The sequence below is a fragment of the Bubalus kerabau genome, chromosome 22 (genome assembly GCF_029407905.1).
Source record: "Bubalus kerabau isolate K-KA32 ecotype Philippines breed swamp buffalo chromosome 22, PCC_UOA_SB_1v2, whole genome shotgun sequence".
Taxonomy (NCBI): Eukaryota; Metazoa; Chordata; class Mammalia; order Artiodactyla; family Bovidae; genus Bubalus; species Bubalus kerabau.
Genome location: NC_073645.1, coordinates 37,861,821 through 37,877,180, shown reverse-complemented (window position 1 = coordinate 37,877,180; position 15,360 = coordinate 37,861,821). Strand labels below are relative to the sequence as shown.

At 34.3% G+C, this 15,360-nt stretch overlaps 1 protein-coding gene across 1 annotated transcript in view; it reads right to left on the bottom strand.

Annotated features, from left to right (window-relative positions):
* The window catches only part of ATRNL1 (attractin like 1), an 802,696-nt gene that overhangs the window by 728,503 nt on the left and 58,833 nt on the right, over window positions 1-15,360 (bottom strand). The window contains exons 6-8 of the mRNA XM_055559801.1: window positions 12,392-12,566; window positions 9,298-9,385; window positions 3,250-3,505 (exon numbers count right to left, since the gene is read on the bottom strand). Of these exons, the coding sequence (XP_055415776.1) occupies window positions 3,250-3,505; window positions 9,298-9,385; window positions 12,392-12,566 (519 nt within the window). The remainder of the gene's footprint in view (window positions 1-3,249; window positions 3,506-9,297; window positions 9,386-12,391; window positions 12,567-15,360) is intronic.

Here is a 15,360-nt window from a genome sequence, read left to right as displayed (position 1 = left end):
TATCCATGATAGCAAATTCTACAAAGCATAAATTCAAGAATATATAACAAGATAAAAGCAAAAATAAACTAGTATTTTTATACTTTTATTAACTTTCAGAGCATGATAGATCAAGTTAATCAAAAAATCATAAGTAAGGAAGAGAAGACCTAACCAGAAGGAGCAGTAAAGTAGATTTTAGACAGACTTTTTTTCCTTGGGCTCCAGAATCACTGTGAATGGTGACTACAGCCATGAAATTAAAAGATGCTTGCTACTTGAAAGAAAAGTTCTGACAAACCTAGACAGCATATTCAAAAGCAAAGACATTACTTTGCCAACAAAGTTATGTATAGTCAAAGTTATGGTTTTTCTAGTAGTCATGTACGGATGTGAGAGTTGGACCATCAAGAAGGCTGAGTGCTGAATTGATGCTTTTGAACTGTGGAGCTGGAGAAGACTCTTGAGAGTCCTTTGGACTGCAAGGAGATCAAACCAGTTAATCCTAAAGGAAATCAATCCTGAATATTCATTGGAAGGACTTAAGCTGAGGCTGAAGTTCTAAAACTTTAGCTACCTGATGCGAAGAGCCGATTCATTAGAAAAGATCATGATGCTGGCAAAGATTGAAGGCAGGAGGAGAAGGAGACGATAGAGGATGAGATGGTTGGATGGCATCATTCACTCAATGGACATGAGTTTGAGCAAAATTCTGGGAGATAATGAAAGACAAGGGAGCCTAGTGTGCTGCAGTCCATGGGGCTGCGAAGAGTCGGACATGACCGAGTGACTGAACAACAAAAACAACCTATGCGTATCTTGATATAATAGGATTCACCTCCTTTTCAACTATCCATGGAACAATTATGAAAACTAGATTCCAAAGAAAATGTGAATAAATTACAAAAAGGAGAAATAATACCCAAAATATTCCCTGAACACTATAATAAAAACAAAAATTAAAAAGCAACTTTTTTAACACAGAAAATCTGTAACTCTTGCTTAAACAACTCTGGGGCCCATTTGAAAAATGAGAATGACTCACCCACATCTGCTTCATTGCGGGCTTGAGTGTTTACGACAGTAATGCACGTACACAAGCTTATTTAATGTAGCATTTCTTATTAACCATTACATCCAAAATGTTCCTCTCACCAGAAGTCTCTTTCAGTTCAGTTCAGTTCAGTTCAGTTGCTCAGTCGTGTCCGACTCTTTGCGACCCCATGAATCACAGCACGCCAGACCTCCCTGTCCATCACCAACTCCCGGAGTTCACCCAGACTCACGTCCATCAAGTCAGTGATGCCATCCAGCCATCTCATCCTCTGTCGTCCCCTTCTCCTCCTGCCGCCAATCCCTCCCAGCATCAGAGTCTTTTCCAATGAGTCAACTCTTCGCATAAGGCGGCCGAAGTATTAGAGTTTCAGTCTCTTTAGAGTTCCTCTTTTTTCTCAGTAAAATAAGAAGTAAAGTCATCAACTGAGAGTAATGATGAGGCATAAACTGTTAGAAGTTTTAAGGGAGTGGAAAATATATGAAACAGCCATCTTGGAGAGCCGTAAGAAACAGTGGTGATTATGAACTTAAAACTTGGTAAGTGAGAAGTAGACAGACAAAAGAGGGCGGGGAGAGACTGAAAACTTGACAGGAGGCTCAATGGACTATTTAGGTAAAGTTGAAGAACTACCAGTCTGGATCCTCTTCAGAAGTAAGCTGGAAACATCAGTAGCACTTGAAGACTAAGATATCTGAAGTGGAAATTACAGGATTCATTGCAGGTACACAGAGTCAAGGGTACCACAGAATGGAAGACAAGATCTTTGGAAGAGAGATCAAAAAAGTTGAGAGGCCAGAAGTATTTAATTGGATGTTAATATACCTGACTAACGTATGCGGGACACAGACAGTGAGCCAGAAGCTATATTCTTCCAGGAATTAAGCACAGTGACCAAAGGAACAACAGAGGAGTGTAAGAAGAGGTAATAGGTGGTACAGTCTGATGCCATAAGATTCAAAGCTGAGTGATTTCAGGGAGGATGGAGCAAAATCAGGAAATGGCAATAAAAGGTAAAGAGGATATATATACCAATTCTAGCCCAGCTGCACTTTGAGATGAAAAAGAAAAGATCACTTAAAAGGACTGCAGGGGAAACAGTGGAGTATTCAGGAGCGAGTCCTTTCCTGCACATGCAAGCTCTCTCCTGTTGCTGCTAATGCTGCTGCTGCTGCTAAGTTGCTTCAGTCGTGTCCAACTCTGTGCGACCCCAGAGATGGCAGCCCACCAGGCTCCCCCGTCCCTGGGATTCTCCAGGCAAGAACACTGGAGTGGGTTGCCATTTCCTTCTCCAATGCATGAAAGTGAAAAGTGAAAGTGAAGTCGCTCAGTCGTTCCCGACTCTTAGCGACCCCATGGACCGCAGCCTACCAGGCTCCTCCGCCCATGGGTTTTTCCAGGCAAGTTGCTGCTAATAGTGATCTGCAAATGAGTCTTCTCACTTAGACTGCACAAGGACTCTAAATAATTGAATACAGTTATCTATACACAAAAGGGCCAAAAACTTGATTTCATAATTCTGGCTAGAACTAGAAGTGAAGTATGTTCTTGAATCTAAATAGCAACCATAGTATATACATATTTGTAGACAAATTAAGAAAAAAAAAAGCTTACAACTATTTGAAAATGTCATAAAGAATTCAAAGAAATAAAGTACCAAGAAAATAAATTAGAATATTTAAGAGTATAGTAGAGAAAGTCATATATGATTGTCCCAGTCACCCTCACACATCAGATATCATCTTTCATAGAAGCCAAAAGACGATTCTTGAGAAGCTTACTTCAGAAGAGTAATACATACACAGAGATACTGCAATAAGATTAGGAACAAAACCCTGAAAAATGAAAAATCCTGAAGTCATGGAATGCATAGTAAAGATAACTGGGTTAATTTTAGCTCTCAATTCATAAGTAAAATCCAAAGAAATAGCACCATCTATTGGAACCTCTCATACTTAAAAATACACATTCTCAATCCTTAGAAAATGTGTCTATACTGTAACATTTCCACACATTTAGCTAAGAAGATAAATATTATAGGGCAATATCTAACACAAAATTTAAAAGTTTATATAAAAAAATACTAATTCTTGGCTTGTAATTCTAATTTCAAATAACTAATCATTTTGATAAATCCAAATTAATATTTTATTAAAGATAAAAATATTCTCAACCAATAAAAAAAAGAGTATAGCTATATGTTCAAAGTAACTCACAGATATGGTATTCCTGAATGCTGCTGGTATAACCATATATTGCAGAATATCCAAATATTATGATCATGACAACATCTCTACTATCCAGCTCCATAATGTGTGCGGAGTGTCCCTCCACAGCGTACTGCTGGCCGTGTCCAAGCACCGTGGGCGTTTTTGTGCTCCACGACTGGCTGTGTATGTTAAACACCCACAATTCATCTGTGACGTTGCCATCACTTGTTTCAATTCTGCCTCCATACATAAAGATGTTTTCCTGTAAATTAAAAAACATATGTTAATGCGCCAAATATTTCTATCTTATCAAGATACATGAATTAAAGACTAGGTTTAAACATTAAATTTTAGTAATTGCTCACAACATGCATAAGACATAGTTCTTATGTGTAAAAAGTCAAATGGGAACACATGAACAATGATGATTAATTCTTTTACTTAACAAGATGGGGGGAAAGCCACACTTTCAAAAAGTTACTTAAAGGTGTTTTAATTAAAAATAATATGGTTGATTAACCATCGTAGTTGTTAAGTCCCTAGTTGTTACATTTGAATTTTACCATCTATTTGTACTGCTTTGTGCAGTACAGACATTCACCGTTTTCATCAAGCATTGTTCACCAGAAAAGTAGACACATTTCTGTATATTATGTGGAGTACATTTTTATTACCACTTCTCATGGCTATGAGCAGATACTTTAGAGCACTTATAAATTATAAAAATCATATGGCATTAAATCATATGTGATTGAAATGAATGATACATAAATCACTATTATTTCAATAACCTAGAAAGAGAAAAGAATTTCTTCAACCTAATAAACAGCACCTAAGAAAAACACAAAGTTAATATTGTATTTAACGATAAAAGGCTGGATGTTTCACCAAGGTCAGTTATAAAGATGCCTGCTTTTTGCCACTTATATTCAACACTGTACTCAAGATTTTTAGCCTGAGCAAATATGCAAAAACTGAATAAAGGCATCCAGATTGGAAAATAAGAGTAAAATATTTCTGTTTGTAGGTGATAGGAATTTGTATATAGAGAATCCTAAGAAATAAAAAGGAATTAGAGTTATTGACTTCAGCAACACTGCAGAATAGAAAATCAATGTACAAAAAAATCAATTTATATTTCTATACACGTTCAGTGAACAATCCAAAAATGAAACTTAAGTAAACAATTCAATTTACAAAGCAGCAAAAAGAATAAAATAACTAGGAATAATTTAAGAAAAGAAACACCAAATTTATACTTCAAAAGCTACAAATAATTGTTGAAAGATCTAAATTAATACAAAGACATCTTGTGTTCCTGGATCAGAAGACTTAATATTGTTAAGATTGCAGTACTCTCCAAACTGATCTACAGATTCAATGCAATCTCAGTTAAAATTCCAGATTTGTAGAAACTGACAAGTTGATTCCAAAAATCATATAGAATTGCAATAGATCCAGAATATTTAAACAACCTTGAAAAAGAAAAAGAAAATTGGAGGATTAACACTTTTCAACATTAAAACCTTCTACAAAGCAAAAGTAATCAAGATAGCAAGCTACTGGAAAAAATAAACACATAAATCGACATAACTGAGAATCCAGAAAAAAATCCATATCCTACGGCTAACTGATATTTGACAAAAGTGCCAAGACCATTCGACAAGGAAAGAATAGTCTCTTCAACAAATGATGCTAAGAAAAGAAAGATAGTTACGTGCAGAAGGGTGAACCTAAATCCTTACTGCACAGAACATACAAAACAACTCAAAATGGATCAAAGACCTAAAAGTAAAAGCCAAAAAGCTATAAAACATTTAGAGAAGACGCAAGCTAAATATGCATGACCTTGGATTTGACAACATATTCTTAGATATGACACCAAAATCACAAGCAACAAAAGAAAAAGTATATATACTGGATTTCATCAAAGTTAAAAACTTCTGTGCTTCAAAAGACACCACCGAAAGTAAAAGCTCACAGAATGGGAAGAAATATTTGCAAATCACGTATCTAATAAAGGACCTGTATCTAGAATAGATAAAGAACTCTGACATCTCAGTAATTTTAAAATGGGGAAAGAACTTAAACAGACATTTCTTCAAAGAAAATACAAATACCCAAAAAAAAATCACATGACTACTAACATTGTTAGTCAACAGTGAAAGGCAAATCAAACATAAAATACCACTTCATACCCATTAGGATGGCTATCATCAAAAAGGCAGTAACTAGTGTTGGCAAAAATGTGTAGACATTGGAACCCTCATACAAAATTGGAAATGATACCAAAAGCACAGGCAAAAAAAGAAAAAAACAGATAAACGGGACTATTTCAAAATACCTGCCCATTAAAGGACACTATCAACAAAGTAAAAAGACAGCCCACAGGATGACAGAAAATATATGCAAATCATATATCCAGTTAGGAGATAAAATCCAGAATATATAAAGAACCCCTACAACTCAACACCAAAAAAAGAGAAAAACTTAAAAACGGGCAAAACACTTGATATAAGTTTCTTCAGAGAAAGCATACAAATAGCCAATAAGCACTTGAAAAGATGTTCAACATCATAAATCATTAGGGAAATACAAATCAAAATTACATGAGATACTGCTTTACACTCATTAGGAATGTTATTATTTAAAAATAAGAAAGAAAGAAAATAGAAAATAGTAAGTATTAACAAGGATATGGAGGAACTGGAATCCTTGTGCACTGTTGGTAGGAATACAAAATGGTCAGAGTTTCAGTTTTGCAACATGAAAAGAGGTGTGGAAATAATGGAAGTGACTGTACAACAATTTGAATTAAGTACTGCCACTAGATGGACTGTATTATTAAAAATGGGTAAAATGGTAAACTTTGTTATGTGTATTTTATCAAAATTTTTTAAGTGATTGATCTGATGACAAGGTATAGAGTCATGGACAAAAACTCAATCTTCTTTTCTCCCCATGTTCAATGGAGGATAGCATGTTCAATGGAGGAAAACAATATGACAGTTCTTCAAAAAAAAATTAAAAATAGAATTACCAATAAATCTAGGAATTCCCCTTCTGACTATCTATCCAAAAGAACAGAAATCAGGGACTTGAACAGATGGTTGTATACTCATGTTCATAGTAGCATTATTGATACTAGCCAGAAAGGTGAAAGCAACCCAAGTATATACTAATGGATGAATGGATAAACAAAATGGATACAGTGGAATATTATTCAGCCTTTAAAAAAAGAAGGAAATTCTGACACATGCTACAAGACAGATGAATCTTGAGGACATTGTGAAATAAGTGCCAAGTGAAGTGCCAAATTTCACTGCCAAGTGAAATAAGCCAGTCATTATATAAGCCAGTCATTTATTAATCATTAAATACTGTATGATTCCACTCACATAAGGTACCTAGAATAGTCAAACTCACAAAGACAGAAAGCAGAAAGGTGGTTTGCCAGGGGCTGGGAAAGGGGGGAAATGTGGAGTTACTGTATGGGTACAGTTTCAGTTTTGGAAGATGAAAAAAAGTCTGGAAATTAATAAAAGGAATCCAAACTGGGAAAGAAGAAGTAAAACTCTCACTATTTGCAGATGACATGATCCTCTACATAGAAAACCCTAAAGACTCCATCAGAAAATTACTAGAACTAATCAGTGACTATAGTAAAGTTGCAGGATATAAAATCAACACCCAGAAATCCCTTGCATTCCTATACACTAATAATGAGAAAACAGAAAGAGAAATTAAGGAAACAATTCCATTCACCATTGCAACGGAAAGAATAAAATACTTAGGAATATATCTACCTAAAGAAACTAAAGACCTATATATAGAAAACTATAAAACACTGGTGAAAGTAATCAAAAAGGACACTAATAGATGGAGAAATATACCATGTTCATGCATTGGAAGAATCAATATAGTGAAAATGAGTATACTACCCAAAGCAATTTATAGATTCAATGCAATCCCTATCAAGCTACCAACAGTATTCTTCACAGAGCTAGAACAAATAATTTCACAATTTGTATGGAAATACAAAAAACCTCGAATAGCCAAAGCGATCTTGAGAAAGAAGAATGGAACTGGAGGAATCAACCTACCTGACTTCAGGCTCTATTACAAAGCCCAGTTATCAAGACAGTATGGTACTGGCACAAAGACAGAAATATAAATCAATGGAACAAAATAGAAAGCCCAGAGATAAATCCACGCACCTATGGACACCTTATCTTTGACAAAGGAGGCAAGAATATACAATGGATTAAAGACAATCTCTTTAACAAGTGGTGCTGGGAAATCTGGTCAACCACTTGTAAAAGAATGAAACTAGAACACTTTCTAACACCATACACAAAAATAAACTCAAAATGGATTAAAGATCTAAGCATAAGACCAGAAACTATAAAACTCCTAGAGGAGAACATAGGCAAAACACTCTCTGACATACATCACAGCAGGATCCTCTATGACCCACCTCCCAGAATATTGGAAATAAAAGCAAAAATAAACAAATGGGACCTAATTAACCTTAGAAGCTTCTGCACATCAAAGGAAACTATTAGCAAGGTGAAAAGACAGCCTTCAGAATGGGAGAAGATAATAGCAAATGAAGCAACTGACAAACAACTAATCTCAAAAATATACAAGCAACTCCTACAGCTCAACTCCAGAAAAATAAATGACCCAATCAAAAAATGGGCCAAAGAACTAAATAGACATTTCTCCAAAGAAGACATACAGATGGCTAACAAACACATGAAAAGATGCTCAACATCACTCATTATCAGAGAAATGCAAATCAAAACCACTATGAGGTACCATTTCACACCAGTCAGAATGGCTGCGATCCAAAAGTCTACAAATAATAAATGCTGGAGAGGGTGTGGAAAAAAGGGAACCCTCTTACACTGTTGGTGGAAATGCAAACTAGTACAGGCACTATGGAGAACAGTGTGGAGATTCCTTAAAAAACTGGAAATAGACCTGCCTTATGAGCCAGCAATCCCACTGCTGGGCATACACACTGAGGAAACCAGAATTGAAAGAGACACGTGTACCCCAATGTTCATCGCAGCACTGTTTATAATAGCCAGGACATGGAAGCAACCTAGATGTCCATCAGCAGATGAATGGATAAGAAAGCTATGGTACATATACACAATGGAGTATTACTCAGCCATTAAAAAGAATACATTTGAATCAGTTCTAATGAGGTGGATGAAACTGGAGCCTATTATACAGAGTGAAGTAAGCCAGAAAGAAAAACACCAATACAGTATACTAACGCATATATATGGAATTTAGAAAGATGGTAACAATAACCCTGTGTACGAGACAGCAAAAGAGACACTGGTGTATAGAACAGTCTTATGGACTCTGTGGGAGAGGGAGAGGGTGGGAAGATTTGGGAGAATGGCATTGAAACATGTAAAATATCATGTAGGAAACGAGTTGCCAGTCCAGGTTCTATGCACGATACTGGATGCTTGGGGCTAGTGCACTGGGATGACCCAGAGGGATGGTATGCGGAGGGAGGAGGGAGGAGGGTTCAGGATGGGGAACACATGTATACCTGTGGCGGATTCATTTGGATATTTGGCAAAACTAATACAATTATGTAAAGTTTAAAAATAAAATAAAATTAAAAAAAAAAAGAAATAATGGAATAATGGAAATTATGAATGGAAATGACATTCATAATTTGAATGCACTTAATGCCACTAGATAGACTGTATTGTTAAAAATGGGTAAAATGGTAAACTTTTGTTATGTGTACTTTATCAAATTTTTTTAAGTGATTGATCTGATGACAAGGTATAAAGTCATGAACAAAAAGTCAATCTTCTTTTCTCCCCATGTTCAATGAAGGATAGCATTAAAATCTATTTTTTTACTAAAATAGTATAAAAAATCTATGACATTTCAAGTTATTGTGACTCATCTTATCTCTTATTTTCATTAAGTATTTGAAATAAATCTGAGATTTAGTATTTTTTTCTCTAAGGCTAATTAAAAAAAAAAAAAGATTAAAATTTAAAGCAGGATCCATACCTGATACAAAGCAAGAGAATGCCCATATCTCTGGAGAGGTCCCCTTGATACAGCTCCTACATTCCATATACTGCTTTCTAAATTGTAACTAAAAACAAGAAGAAAATAAATATAACTTCATAAGCTAAGATTCATTTTAGGTTTTTTAATTTGCATATGCTTTCTTTGTATTTAAATATTCATTAAATTCAAAACAATTACAAATAAACTCATAATTTCATATACCATATTAGAAATTTTTAATAAAGACTCATTCAACATATACCTACTCTAAATTAGGATTCAATCATCTAAATATGTAATATGCATTAACTTGACTAGGCTATTTATTACTGGAATTATTCTGTTCAGCTTAATCATTTGAACCAGTTGATTAACCTAAACAATAGTGAGCTCGTCTACACTTTTAAAGTCATATGGGCCTGTTTGTTGCATCTTGAAATCTCCAAGCAGCATCCACCTTAAGGCTTTTGTCTGGCTCTTTTCTCTGCCTCCAGATAACTGCACCACCCATGTCTGACCTCCTTCAAGTCTGCTCAGTTCTCATCTTTCCCATGAAGCCACTTTAACCACTGCGTTTATAACTGCAACTCCCTCCTCTTCAGCAGTCCTAATTTGCTTACCGCTGCTATTTTGCTATCTATCTATATCTATCTGTGTATATATGTGCATATACATAATTCATTTTGTTGCTGTTGTTCAGTGGGTATGTCATGTCCAACTCTTTGCAACCCCATGGACTGTAGCCCGCTAGGCTCCTCTGTTCATGGGATTTCCCAGGCAAGAATACTGGAATGAGTTGCCATGCCCTTCTCCAGGGGATTTTCCTGACCCAGAGATCAAACCCGAGTCTCCTGCTTGCCAGGCAGATTCTTTACGACTGAGCCACTTGGGAAGTCCTGTATACTTGTTATCACGGTAGTTACTTTTTTCATCTAATTGTCTATCTTTCCTCACTAACTTCATAAAGATAGGCTATTCATCATATCCACTGATATATCCCAAGCTGTTATTGTTCAGTCACTAAGTTATGTTTGACAACTTTGCAACCCTGTGGACTATAGCCTATAAGGCTCCTCTGTCCATGGGATTTCCCAGACAAAAATACTGGAGTAAACTGCCATTTCCTTCTCTAGGGAATCCTCATGACCCAGGGATTGAACCCACATCTCCTGAATTGCACATGGATTCTTTACCACTGAGCCACCTGAGATGTTCTATATCACAAGAACTAAGCACATAATGCGTTCAAAACGATTTGCTATGCCCATGATTACAAGTTAATTTTCACTAATGTCAATGAATAAATATTCTGTAAAATACTAATAGACACTAATACAAAACTCTTATATCATTTACTGAATAATTTGTCTTAAATGTAACATGTACACCTCAATTAAATTATATTATAGAAGATTAATCAACTTATTACTGACACCATCACTTCTAAAAAGCTTTTTAAACATCCTTACCTACAACTAAACCGCCTTCAGAATAATGAAAAAACATTCTCTAACCTGTGAAAACAGCAACAAAGTTACTTCTAATCTTATACCTCTAGTTTACCACAAAACTAAATAAACACTGTAACCAAAAGAAACAGGTTTCAAACAAAAAAAATAAACTATCTGGTTCAAATAGAAAATCTATGTTTAGGAGAATATCAGTAAACTTCATCACTTAATTTAAAATGTGCTATTTAACCTGTACAGAATACAAACTTTTAAGATGTCCAAGTTTCCTTGACAACTATACTGTCTTCACAACCCTACTTTGCAAATGCTATAATTTAATCCAAACTTCCACTCTATTTTCACAAACTTTTTGTTTTCATGAATCATAGCTAATTTCCTTTTCTTTTCCACATTTAAATCTCAGTTCCTCAAGTTCTTTGCATATCTTAATAATCCTACCAATTCTCTTTCAGTTCTTTCTACTATATTTTATCTTTCATTTATTGTTACAGGATATTGAAGGATATTGTTATCCTTCGTTTATTACAATGTTTACTCAAAATTCTTCCTCCCTCGCTCCAGAATTTATTTTACACTGTAATTCCAGTCATACTCAATCATAGTTTTAAAGCAATCTCCTCTTATATACAGAATTTTTTAATCCCCCAAATTAATAGGGCCAATATATTCAGAAATTAGGGTTTATAGATACAGAATGCCCAGCTAAATCTGAATTTCAAATAAACCACAAATTTTTTGGTGTAAGTATGACCCATGCAACATTCAAGACAAAACTGAAAAATAAAATTACAAAAGGCCTACTCATACTAAAAAAGTATTCACTGTTGATCTGAAATTCAAATTTAACTGGGTGTCCTGTATATTTATCTGCTAAATACAGCAACCCTTTTGGGGCATACACCATATGGTACACCGTCCAAGGTCATTTCTGACTGCTTGATGCCCAAGTTAAACCAGTTATTACATATTATGAATGTGACCCCTGAAAACAGCACTGATAATCAAATTATTTTTATTTCCTCTTTCATTTTGTTATTGAGTAGTTTATAAAATACAGTCAACAGCTGAAAAAAATCAGATAAAGCTGGCATTCATGCAACTCTCCTTATCATCCAATCATGCAAAGGACAATCTCCATTAAGTCCACAGTAAATCAATAAACTATTTTACAACACTGGTACCGTTCTACCAATAAAAGTTTGCAAAGTAAATGCAGAGTAAAAGTTTAGGTAAATTAAAATTTGAGGGGGAAAAAAACTGAAATTATTTTTATATAAGTAATTATACTTCATTCTGAAAAAATAAAAGGTGACCAGGATTCACAAAGGCCTGGCCTGGCCTTATTTAAAGCTAATACTTTCTTATTCAGAATTTAATAAAAGCACTGTAGAAAGTTAAAGAAATGTCTACAAAGAACAAACATATATGCAGAGTGACAAATAACTTTTGGATATACTGAGTTTATACATTCTCAAATCAGTCCCATGTGGAAAACAGATACTATTACAAAGACAACCATTCATGAATCAGCATAGCAATAAGACATTTAGGATAGTCTTCATTATCCAAAAATACCCAGCTTAAAAAATAGATTGTAAAAATATGGGAAAAAAACTTACTTCAAGACCATTTGAAAAGAACTGTAGTTAAAAGTATATCCACCAATCACCCACATAAATTTCCCATGTAAAACAGCTTTATGGGAAGCCCGACCTACGGAAGGACTGAAGGGTTTAACATTTGGCAGAATCCAGTAAGACTCGGTAGAAGGAACGTTCAAAGAACAATCAGGACCTATGTAAAAGAAAAATCAAACAATGCAGTGCATTAAACAAAGACCTTAGACTACAGAAACAGAATATATGGGTTAAGGGAATTTAAGAATTCAATGCTCATCATATTAATAAATATACTGTACACAATAAATAGTCTGAAATATAACTTACAGGAAAAACTCTTAATAGCAAATGTAATGCTTACAGGAGGAAAAAAAAATCATATACTCAAATTAGGCTTGAATATGTTCAAATACATATCACAATTTGAAAGAATCCTTTAAATAATATAAATTTCAGATTTATTTTAGTATGCTAATATTCTACTTGAATATTAGAAAGGAAAATGGAAAACAATGTACTCAAACCCCAGTTCAGTCACTAAAAGTGTGACCTTGGGTAAGTCTGTTTACCTCCGCCACCGTCAAGCCTTCATCTATGAAACAGAAATACCTCCTAAGGGTTATTATAAATATTTAAGTTTTTTTAAAGAAGAGTGGAAATTAAAGCATTTGTAAATTGTGGCACTTTCTGTTTACAACTGTATTAAAGAAACACAAAAATAAAAATTACATTTTTTTCTTAGCAGCATTCTTACTGAACAACCAAAATTGGCATTGGTAGAGAGGCTTACTGTTCATAAACTGAAAAAATTATTATGCATAATTTAAAAAAACTATTAATGAGTAGAGGATAACTTAAATACTACAAGTTGAAAACACTGTCTTTTCCTATCCACATTCACTACGTTGCTCATGAGTCTTGGTTCATCATCTGTAAAATGTAGCCAACTAGGCTAGATCAGTGTTTCTCAAACTTGGAAGGAATGCTCCTAATGGAAATATATTTATTTTCATCAAATTTAAGGGCTCATAAACTATTTTAACTCTAATGAAACTAATAGAAATATATTATGTTCAAAGTTCTTTTATAAATATAAAACTAACATAAGCTTATAAATTATGTTCATAAAAAAGCTTATAAAATCAGTAAAATTAATATTTGCTTAACATGATGGATGATGTTGTTCTGCTCAAATAATTCATTAGACTCCTGTTGGAAATGATATTAATGCTATAGCACCTTTTTTACACAACTTTAAGATACCTGTATTATTTTGACAAAATAATTCTCACGGCACTTTTCTTTCATCTACCATTTACAAACCTTTCTAATTTATAAAATAGACCCTAACATCATTTGACCTCCACGTACCACAAAAGTATCAGTACATTTTATTATTTTTTTTAGCCTATAATAAGAATACTATTTGGTCCTAACTCAACAGCCAACACAAATGCTGGCACTGCAATCAAGCAGCATTTTTACACAATTATGAAAGTAATGATTTCTTATCAAAAAAGTTTTAGATCATCACTGAATCACAAAATGTTAAAACATCCCAACAGACCCTAATTTCAGAAATATTAACCTTTACAGTTTTTATTTGCTTATTTATTCACTCACCCATGCATTCATTCATTCATCTTCAAAGTCCTTTTCAAGGTTTACATTCTATGAGTCTGTATTTTTCAGGTAAAAATTAGATAGATCACCTCTTTGATAACAAAAAAATCTTTTAAATCAGATACAGAAAATTTTATCATTTCTAAGTGAAAAGTCAGTGAACTACACCTTAGTAACCAAAGAAATTAAAGGAACATGTTCATTTTTTTTTAAGTTAAAATTACAATTCTAAACCACTGAGACCTCTTTTAACTCAGGTTGGCAAAAAACAGTCCATGAGCAAAATCCAACCCAGTACATGTTTTTGTAAATGAAGTTTTGTAAGAACACAGTATGCTCACTCAGTTAAGTATTACTGAAGGCTGCGTTTGCCATACTCGGCAGAGTTGAGCAGTTTCAAGAGAGACCATACAATTCACAAAGCCAAAAATACTTCCTATATGTTGTTACAGAAAAATTTGCCAACCTCTAATTTAACTGAAAAGAAATAAGATCATATGGGCATTATACATAAGTGGTATACCTACTGCTCTGAATACTAAATGCTGTTTTCTTTAAAAGAAAAATGTAGATTTAAGTCAAGAATAATAAACCAAAATTATAAAATGTTAATAGGTTAATCTGGGTAAAGAGCATTTGTATATTCTTTGTACAATCCCTGTTCTTGCAATTTTTCTATAAATTTGAAACTCTTTCTAAATAAAAAGTTAAAAACAAGTCTGCTGCCTAAAGGCACAGAGTTGGAAACAGTCAAATAATATAGTTTTGCCTGGCAGAGGTTGATAGAGAATACTGGCATGTAAACTTCTTAAGATATTCAAATCAATAATCATGTATGAAGTCCACACTAAAACAAAACAGTTCAGAGCAACCTTGTGGTAGGCTAAATAATGAGCCCCAAAGATAAAGCAGGTTCTAATCACTAGAATCTATGACTCTTACCTTATCTGGCAAAAGGGACTCTGTAAACATAATTAAGTTAAAGATCTTGAGCTGGGGAGTTATCTTGGACAAACCAAGTGGGCTCTTCATGTAATCACACATGCCTTTCTAAGAGAGATTTGACTACAGAAGGAGAAATCACCAGGACCACTGAAGCAAGATGCTGTGCTCCATGCTTCGGAGATGGAAGAAGGGGAAAAAGCCAAGGAAAGCAGGCATTGCAACTCTACTGCTAGAAAAGTCAAGGATGCAGATTCTTTCTTAAGAGACTTCAGAAGGAGTGTGGCCCTGCCAACACCTTGATTTTGGCTCAGTGAAACCGATTCAGACCTTTAAGTATGTGTTAAGACACCAAAGTGAAAGTGAAAGTTCCTCACTCATGTCCGACTCTTTGCGATTCCATG